Raw genomic sequence first — 10,176 nt, forward strand, 5'->3', positions numbered from 1 at the left:
TCACATGCTTGTAGATGGGTTTACTCCATGTATGACCCATGAGGACTTTCTTCTTCATTCGTCTCCTCTCTTGGTCCACTGGAGGATAGCAGCCAACTACTGCTGCCAGTCCAAGGAGCTACTCCTTTAGTTCAAGCAGTGAAGGTCTGTGGTGTGTTGCTGAGGCCCCTGGGTTTAAATCGTGTTGGCTGTAGGACATTGGCATATAAGCAGTGCCACACTGAGCCAGGCCAATGATTCATCTATAGCCCCATGTCCTGTCTCCAGCAGTGACAAGTAGAAGATGCTTTAGATGGTGAGCCTATGAACCCAATGCATTGAGGCTAAAACGTTTTTATTTGGGTTCCTAAACTGCTGCAACCCAGGAAAACCCTTGGCTTGGTTTGACCTCAGCAGGTATTGTGGGTTCCCAGCCCCTTTGAAAATCAGCTGCTTATTTGGGTACTTTAATCAGCTCCCTTACTCTCAAGCACCCCAGCATGAAGGAATGGTGGAGGCATTTCTCTCTGGGAATTAAAAAGGATGGCTCTCAGAGATCAGTTAGACTCGCCTCATTCTGTGTGTGGTGTATTATTAATTATGATTTATTATATGCAGAGGCCCCAAGCAAGGATCAGGGACCCGTTGTGATAGAAGATGTGAAAATGGATAATGAAAAGATGGTCCCTTGCCCAAAAGAGCTAATGATCTAAGTGCTTAATGAACTGCTGCCTTGCTAAATCTCTGTCTGTGCTTGCTCAGTGACTGGATGTAATGGCACTGCTGCCTTGGGAGAGCCCAGGAGATGGGCTGACCAGGCAGGAGCAGGCGTACCTCTTCTAGAGCATTGGCAAGATCTCACTTTCCTGTCATCCCTAATCCCCTCCAAAGCTGTGTGGTCCTTGTCAGGCCTTGGGGAGACTTGTTGGGGTGGCTTGAGGTAGGACAGGCTGAGAGCTTAAGAGATGAGGAGAACCACAGGCCTGTCCAGATCCCGCAAGCTCAGTAAAAGAAGTGCCTTTACATCCAGGACAGTCAGGACTAGTCCTCTCTGCCATGACAGATGGTATTGTGGAGGTCATGCTGTCTAACGCTAACCTACCACTCTCTCTCGACACCAGGCCAGCCCCAGGTCCGAACAGCTCAGCAGGGTCTCCAGCCATCCACCCCCAAGGACTGCACCCCGCTGCTGCAGAACGGTGCTGGGCATGTCCCGGACCCAGGCGGTGCTAATGGAGAGGCGGGGAACGGCGTCCTTCGCTCGCTACCCAGCTCCCAGAAGCCTCACCGGAAGCTGCAGTCGCACCACTCCATCAACAGCCAGAGCAGCAAGAAGAGCAAAGGCAGCTCCAAATCAGCCTCTTCTCAGATCCCCATTGAGGCCCAGGAAGGTACTTGCTGTCCTTGTGTCCCTCCCTCCCTTGTCCCTCAGACACTGCTAACGCTAATGGGAATGAAAGCACCACGGATCAGGGGACGGGGAGAAAGGGACTGTGGCCTCTGAAAGCACAAAGGGCTGCCCAAGCCAGCCAGCCAGCCATGTGGCTCACAAGAGGCTAATACCGTTCTTCCCTCTCCTTCCTTTTTCCTCTAAGCTGATCTCACCCCTCAGGTCCTCTGCTCCCCTGAGCTTTCTGCTTGTCTGAAGAAACCTAAGTCCTTCTGCCTCATGCCACGGTTGTCACACACCTTTAGGTGCCTTTCCTTTTAGTCCACAGCCTCCCTCCTGGTGCAGTGATAACCTAGGCACCCCCTTCACCTGGCCCATTCTTACCTCCAGAGATGCTCCAGAGAGTCCCAGGAGCCGTCTTCTTCTCAGCCCTGCTTCCCTCATTCAGGCGTACCCCTGCAAAGTGGAAGCAGCCCACTGTGCCAAAGTCCTCGTTTCCCCAGTGCTGAGGTGCACAGGAACGTAAGAACTGCTGTTTACTGGGTCAGGCCATAGGTCCATCTTGCCCCATCTCCTGTGTCGCTTAGAGGAGAGAGTGGATGCTGCATGGGAGAGGGAACGGGGTGTGACCAAGGGTTTTCCTCTCTCACTTGCAACCTCCAGCACTGAAGGTCTAGGAAATTTGGATTCAGAGGCTGTATTCCTAACTCCCGTGCTTAATAGCTACTGAAGGTCTGAAGGCTTCTCTTCACTTGCCCTCTGGGGGGTTTTTTTCTCTCTATCAGAGTTTGTGCTGCCATCCACCATGGTAGGATCTGTGCACCTTCCAGCCAAAATCAATAGTAAAAAGCTAGATCCTACGTGGAGTCTCAAGGGCAGCATAGGTTGGCACTAATGCCATTCAGAGGCCCCATATCCCCACAGCCCTAGGTACTGGCCTGGGCTGGTACAGAACTAAGAGGTCTGAAATGTCTGTCCTCAGACTGGGAAGACCTCCCCTGCTGTTTGTGCTGTTCTCTGTGGAGCTGGGAGCTGGAGACTTAAGCCTTGTACCTCTTAGGAGTGGTACTGCCAAAGCCGTGGAGTCCTTCAGAGGGTTCATGGGCCTGGTGTCCATGCCTAACAGTGTCCTTCACTCCTGTCTTTCCCCCCCACCCCATCCTCTCCTTCCCATTCATCACCATGTCTGGTGTGTCCCTGATCTCTCTGCCCTCCTTCCCTCTGTCCCCCCTTAGATTGCTGCGTCCACTGCATCCTCTCCTGCCTCTTCTGCGAGTTCCTGACCCTCTGCAACATCGTGCTGGACTGTGCCACCTGCGGCTCCTGCACCTCCGAGGACTCCTGCATCTGCTGCTGCTGCTGCAACTCCGGGGAGTGCGCCGACTGCGACCTGCCCTGCGACATGGACTGCGGCATCATCGACGCCTGCTGCGAGTCCGCGGACTGCCTGGAGATCTGCATGGAGTGCTGTGGCTTGTGCTTCTCCTCCTGAGGCGTGGCAGGAAACCAGAGCCAAAGCCCCATCCCCAGCACGACCACCACAGGGACTGGATGGAGGAAAGAGGGAAGGTACAAGGGGGCTGAGAATGGGGATCTCCCTTTTCCTGTCTCTGTGTCTCATTCCTCTTGAAGATGCCACTTGTCATGGGCTGGGAGGATCCTGCAGGTTTCCTGATCCAATGCTGGAGAAACCCACGTGGAAATGGAAGGAATCCAGAGCCCAAGAGACCAGAGGCTGCTCTGGAGCCAGTAAGCTGAGCCTGGACACTACCCAGGGATGGGTGAATCTCTCTGTCCCGCACTTCAAGCCTCAGGGCATCAAGAGACTTGTTGGATGCCTGCAGGACACTGGGTGATGCTCGTTCTCTACCTCCCCTGGTGCTGTCTGACCAACGGGGCCGGGGGCCGCCAAGCCATCGGCTGAGGGGTTGCACCAGCAGCCCAGGTGCTCCCTGCCGCCTGAGCCAAGTGCAGGAGAACCATCTTCCCACGCCATGCAGCTGTCCCCTGGGAACCTGAGCTGCCTGGTGAGCCCCAAGCTCACCCAAGCTGCTGTCTGAGGACATCTGTGAATGCCACCGGCAGCCTGACTGGCTGCTCCAGGGCTCTGTGAGCTGATGCCTGCTGCTGCAGCCAGCAAAGGATAATGCCCAGGTGTGCTGGTGCCAGGGGCCCTCATGTGGCTAGTTGACAGCTTGGGCAAGGTCTCAGTGCCCATTCATGGGTTTGTGAAGTGCTCTCGCTGGCTTCCAGTGGTACAGCGTGCACGGATATCACCTGCCTGGCAGTTAGGTATCCAGCAGCCCATGTCCAGGGCACCCAGAAGAGGTGCTTGCACAGGGCTCTGGCAAGCTTCCCTTCTCATGGTGGGACACAAGAGTCTACAAGGCACCGTGCACTGCCATGTGAAACATGAGCACAGGCCCCTTCCCCGCTCTGCTCCTGTCTCCTCCGGGAAGGGAGCTGTGGCATCAGAGACCAGTTCCAGACGTTGGGGATCTCCGAGTTGCGGAGGACCAGCTGGAGGAGGGAGCATTAGGGACCAAACTTTTCCTCTCCCCTTTGCTGTTGCAAACAGCTTTCTACCCTTTGCCCCTCTCTCAGTGCTGAGATCGGCAGCCAAGTGCAATAAATATCGCCATCTCCTTGCAGCTCCAATGCCTGCACAGATACAACCACATCTCCTCATGCCAAGCCTTTCCTTAGCTGCCCTCATGGTGGCTGACAAAGGGTGCCCTACAGGGCTTTCCCATAGCCAGGCCTGCACATCCATGCCCAGGATCTTCCTACTGCAAGGTGCCATTTCTCCTTGCCCCCCAGTTACAGAAAAACTTTGTCCTGAATCAAAGGCACAAGCCATGGAGCAGCAGCCATCGGGACACCGGGTGAAGGCTTTGTTGACACAGCCTCTGGAGTGACAGCTGTACAGGAATGGACACCTGGTTTCCTCTGCCCCTGGGACAGCACCCACCATGGGCTTCCCCCCATCGCCCTGCCTGGCCATTAGCTGGAGGGCAGGACCGAGGGGACGGGGAGAAGGAGCCCCTCACAGGGCCAGGGCGTGGAAAGTGGATGTGCGTTTCATCTGTTTTACTTGTTACTGTAAATAAATGTCTTTTTCTTCATTTCTGACCCTTGTGGCTGCTGTGTCACGTGTTTGGCCATGGGCGGTCCTGGAAGACCCTGGCCCTCCGCAGGGAGGCCTGCATGTGGGCAGTTGTCCCCAGAGGAGAAATTCAAGAGTGCATCCTCCTCACTTCCTCCTTAGGAGCATGGAGGGAGTCTGGGGAGAGACGTTCCCTAGGATTTATCCCCTTGCTTGGAGTGTTGAGAGAGGACTCCTCGGCCCCAAGGCTAGCGAGGCGGGTGTAGATGGTTAGATACCTCCTGGGGTGCATCCCCTTGGCTACAGCTGGATACTTCTGTAGGCTTGTTCCACTGGGCTTTATCTGTGCTGGGGTTAGAAAGAGGAAGCAGCCACATAGGAAGGGAGGGTGGTCAGTGGTTTTAATGATGCTGTGAAATAACTGGCCATTCTACAGCGCCTCTCACTGCTTGGGGCTTCACCAGCTCTGCCCCCGGAGCGGGATCGTGTCCTCCGCCTCAGGGGAGGAGCGCAGCAGCTGCTGTGTGCGGTGGAGCTGCACATCAGTAGGGGAGAGGGGTTTTTTGTTTGTCTTTACAGTGGCAAGGGGACCTCCAAGAACCATGAGACTCGGGGACCACCACCCCTCAGCACTCAAAAGGCAGCAGCGAGTCTCCCCCATCTCAGTCACGGGATCGTCTTTCTTAAAATCAGTGAGACTTTACGAATGCATGTGAGGTTTTATTTCTGTGCTTTCTGGCTTTTGACTCATTAAGGCTCCTGGTTTCCAGCTTTTCTCTGAGGCACGAGGCCTGGAAAATGACTTGAAAAAGAAAAGGTGCATGTGGAGATGCTTATTTAAAAAGAAAGTCCCATGACTCCAGGAGCTGGAGCTTTAAGAAACCAGCAAATACTGCAGGGTTCACAATGCAATGGCAGGAGTTGGCAACATGGAGATGCCTGGGGTGAGATTAGGCCCAGATGCTGGGGTGACCGCTCAGATTGCTGGGATAAAACTTGCACATGGTCCAAGTCAATGCTTCTACCACCCGGCTGTTATATTGGCTTTGACTCGAGGAGGAAAGCACCCCTTACTGATTCCCCCAAAACACCCGCAGTGGCACAGCACCCCGTAGCAGGATGAGGCAATTTGCATGGCTGTGGGGGTCAGGGTGCTCCCTCCAGAGTTACCCACGTCACTCCCTACAGCAGCCCTCCCGCTCTGTCAGGAGGCAAAGGCAGACCCGGCAAAGTGAAAGCCTCATTTCCAGCTCATTGAGGGGAAAAAAATCTTCCAGGCCAAATGGGTCAGTTGGTCAAAAGGCCAGATGCTGCCTTTGTGATCTTGGCCTGGCGCCCCAGAGGAGGAGGCTTCAGTAATACACTTATTTTTAGTGTTGTTCTAAAGCAGCTTGGAGCCCAGGTCTCTCCAAGGCCACGGCTCCGTGTGCACGTGAGAGCCTGAGGTCCGGGGAAGGTTCCCCATGATTGAAGTGGGCTGACGACCAGGTCCCAGCCTCTGCATCCAAGAAGGAGAGAAATCCAGGCCTCCTGCCTTGAGCAGCTTGCCGGGAATGCGATCCTATCTGCGATGCAGCGTAGAGGAGCTGGGTGAAGCGTGCGCCTGGGCTGGGGAGCCCCTGTACCCAAGTGACCGACCGGGTCAGAGAGGAACCCCAAAAAAGAGAGGGTGGGAATGGAGCCGTCACGAAGCTCTCGCTCCGGATGGGGAGGGCTGCGTCGAAGCCCACGGCAGTAAGTGGGAACCTGCCCAGTTGGCTCTGGGTCAGATCCTCAGCCCAGAAATTCTGCATCCTTGGCAAGGGGGACCGAGTCAAAGGCCTCCCCAGCCCCCAACCCCAGGCCTCACTTGTGGTGCTAATTAGCGACTGCTGCAGCTGGCAGCTCCTGCCCCACGCCCTCCCCCCTTCCTTGGCCAGCTTGCCAGCTGTGGTAATGAACTCTGCCGGAGACGCTAATGGGGAACAGATTCTTCCAGCTGAAATGCAGCCCCGCCGTCCAAAAACACAGTGCACGCTTTTGTCCGACGGAGGAGAGAGGAGTGGGAACAAGCACATACCGCAGTCCTTCCCCCCTCCGCTGCCCCCCCCACGCACACGCACTCCCCCCTCCCCCCGGCCCATGTTGCTCCCTGTGTCTGCACATCTGCTGCTGCTGTGTGCGGAGGGAGGCACTCACACGCTAGCCTAGCCCGCCCAGGCCTGGCTGGCGCTGTCGGTTCCCAAGTAGCCGCTTGCTCTGAACTCCTCCCGTACGTCTTAGAGGCCAGATTTTTCTGAAGAGCTGGAGATCTTGGGTGCCGAGCTGTTTGGGAAACCCAGCCCCTCTGCAGGCACGGAGCCCTTGAAAAAAAAACCCCATAGCTCTTCATTTACACACATGCACACGCATCATGGTTTATCCACACCTTAAATGAGTGGTTTAAAATCCACGGGTGAGGACGGGGAAAGCGCCTGGCTCCTTTCCTCGGCGAGGAGTGATGTATTCCTGAATGTTGCATATGGAGGCGTTAAAATCGCATACAGTGACGGCGGCATTAGAAAATGCAAATAAAACATCGCTCTCCACTGGCGCGGGGCCTAATCTAAAGTGCGGTTCAGCTCTGGAAAAGGACGCTGTAAAAACAGCGTTGGAAGCCTCCACATTTATTGTGTCTCTGTGCCTGCAGCTCGGAATGACTCGGTTTGCCGGGAAACTGGTGTTTATTCTCTACCTGCAAGCTCGTGCTGGAGCTGGAGAGGCGCGTGGTGGTTTCTTTCCAGCCATCAGGACTTGGCGTAGGACGCCTGCTGCCAGAGTGTGAGGCGCCAGCTTGTTTGCTCACAGCTGGGTTGGCTCTGCAGGGCTCCATGGAGCGGGGAGCCGAGCTGGGCAGGCATCTGACTGAATATGCAATGGAGGGGAGGGTGTGTCGCCGTTATTGGGCAACCCAGCTCGTCGTGGCCACCTGCACAAAGTAGGAGGGGGTGCCCACTGCCTCTCTGGTGGGTGTTTTATACCCACTTGGACCTGGGTGAAGGATGACACCATGCCCAGAGCTTGTAGGCTTAGGAGGACTCTTCAGCACTGGTACCACTGTTTGCAGGGTAAATTCCCAGCTCTGAGTCTGAGAACCGAAGGGGCGTGAATCCCACGTGCCGGCATGCACCACTTCAGACTCAGTGTAGTTTCCCACTCTCATCCCAGGTGTCTTCTTTAGCAGCTCTCTTCCCTATCTGCCTTTTCCCTTTCATCTGCTTCCTTGGCTCCACCACTCTTACTTGCATTTCTCTTCTTCCAAATCGCGGGTGGCTTCAGGAAAGCAGACTATTAGATGTGGGGAAACCAAGGCACAGAGGTCAGGACTTGCTGCAACTAAGGCAGTGGGAGACCTGGAAATAGGACTAGAGCCCCACAGCCCAGTTTCCTCTCTTCCCACCACATCCCTCAATTCCCATCTTTTCAAGGCCCCGTCTCACTTGCAGCTTTACCCCTCCTGCTAATCCAGCTCGACATCCTCCCTGCTCTTTCAGCAAACCTGTCCTTGCTCATTTCCTTTAGAGCAGCTGCTGACAGTGGATTCCTGCTTGGGATGGGCTGAGGCTGGACTTGCAGTGGAATGAATATTAAACAGAGAGCTACAGAGGCTGCATGCTTGATGCTGGCAGCGGGTCACCGGCTGGGTTTGGGAGCGATTCTCCTTCTCCCTCACCCCCTCAGCCTGGTGGGCTGTCCCAGAAACCTGGGGCAGGGGTATACTTGGTTTGCCAGGTTCTTCTTATATATAGGACCGGCTGCAATGGCAGAAATATCAGAGAGACCATTCCTGCCTAGCAGTGGTGACGTGTCAGCTGCCTAGTGCTGGCTCTGAACAGAGACCACTGTTTCTTCACTGTTTCTCCTTTGCAAATGTATGGTTTCAGGGGCTCTCCTTAAGCAGCCGTGTTGTGGCATGTTATCAACCTGGGGCTGGAAGTAAGCAGAGAGGGAACAAGCTCTCCTCAAAGGGAGAGTGCATCAGAGGGCATCGTGTACACCATGTTGTCTTACCCCCACGGCTATGGGGCCTGGCAGAGGTGCTTTAGACCATGCCACACATTCACCCACTCCTGCTTGCATATGCCAAACCCAGAAGTGAGCCAGAGGCATCCCCCCTGGCTGCTCTCAAGCTCACCAGGGGCAGAGATCTTGAGAGCAGCTGCAACTGCTGGAACAGCAGAAGGAGCAAAGCTGCAAGTAAAACTGGGCCTTGAAAAGATGGGAAATGAGGGATGTGGTGAGAAGAGAGGGACCTGGACCTTGGGACCTCTAGTCCTATTGCCAAGTCTCCTGCTGCCTCACTGTGTGGGCATCACTGTGCTCCCTACCTTGGTTTCCCCACATCTAACACTTTCCTAAAGCCTCCTGAGATTTGCCAGAAGACAAAAGCACTAAGAAAGGAGGAGTAAAGGGAGCATCACTGCTCTTTCCACATTTGGTCTGTGTGAGTGAGTGGGGAGGGAGTGCTCAAAACTGTCTCTGTTGAGACATGCTGGGAACACAGTGTGGACGGACACGGAGAGTCCTTATGGAGGTGGCTTGCCAGTGAGGGAAGAAGAGCATTGGGGTGCCCAACTCAGCACCAAAAATCATATCTCTGCTGCATGGCCACCCTCTGCTACCAGTTTGTTGTAACCAAGGACGAGAAGCTACAGCATTTGGCACCTAAGGTTGAATGGGGGGCGGGGGGTGAACTGCTCCCCACCAACGTCACTGGGCTTTTCTGGAAACCTGACCACTTATTTAGATGTCCATATGGGAGTGAAGCACTCACAGGGACCAGGCCGGGGGCCCCCAGGAAGGTGAGTGGAGCTGTTTGCAGAGGGCACCACAAAAATGCTTGTGGGAGAGAGCATGTGTGAGATGTCCTTTCTTGTAGAGTATTCTGGGGCTGGGAAGGAAAAAGGAGATCAAGGATTTTTTGGAAGCAAATTGTAGCCAGGTAGTTGGAGCAGCTGCAAGGAAACAGCAGGCTGCCAGCACTGGGAGCTCTCTTCCAGCAAACGAGCAGGGTTGGAAGAGGAAGGAAGTGGGAGCCGGGCTGTGCCAGGGGCGCTCTGCAGACCAGCGGAAAGGTAATACATGGCGGTGAGTGAATTGGGGATGAGATGACACAGTAGAAGTCCCCACAACGTGACTACATGCCTTATGCAGCTTAGCTTCAGCCTGAAGGCTTGCTGCTTGGACCAGACCCCTCTTGAGGTTGCACCGGGTTGAGGCTCCACCGTGGCCTCGCCTGGTGTCCTGGACCACTCGCCGTGTGTCGAGCGGGCTCCGCTCTGGTCTCCACCCGCAGTTACAGCCTTTCCATAGCCAACTGTCTCCACCTCCAGACCTGGCTCTGAGAGGGGAAGAGCATCCCACAGCTCCTCAATCAGCTTCCTCGTCTCTGCCCAGTTCCTCCCTTTCCCCTTGCTTTGCTTTCCCGTAATACAAGGTAGCAAGGAGCCAAACTGGCCTAGATCTCTTCTCCGCCCTTGTAAAGCACCGCAAGGCTGAAAGCTTTGAGGCTAGCTGCCGAGCTGCAAAAGGAAAGAGTTAAGCCTCCTGCCTGGGAATTAATTAACAACAGCTGTGTTCAGTTTCAATTAATTAATCTCCTGCCATGCTTGGTTTTTACAGTTCTCTCGGAAGCGACTCCAAGTCAAGTAGCTGACCGGGTGCCAAGGCAAACGCCATGCCT

At 55.0% G+C, this 10,176-nt stretch overlaps 1 protein-coding gene across 1 annotated transcript in view; it reads left to right on the forward strand.

The window, feature by feature from the left end:
• MDFI (MyoD family inhibitor) overlaps positions 1–4,494 on the forward strand; it is a 38,471-nt gene extending 33,977 nt beyond the window's left edge. Inside the window, exons 4-5 of the mRNA XM_006275825.4 lie at positions 1,101–1,370; positions 2,605–4,494. Coding sequence (XP_006275887.1) covers positions 1,101–1,370; positions 2,605–2,861 — 527 coding nt within the window. The 3' untranslated portion in view covers positions 2,862–4,494. The remainder of the gene's footprint in view (positions 1–1,100; positions 1,371–2,604) is intronic.
• Positions 4,495–10,176: the final 5,682 nt, after the last annotated feature.

Source organism: Alligator mississippiensis, chromosome 14 (assembly GCF_030867095.1).
Source record: "Alligator mississippiensis isolate rAllMis1 chromosome 14, rAllMis1, whole genome shotgun sequence".
Lineage (NCBI taxonomy): Eukaryota > Metazoa > Chordata > Crocodylia > Alligatoridae > Alligator > Alligator mississippiensis.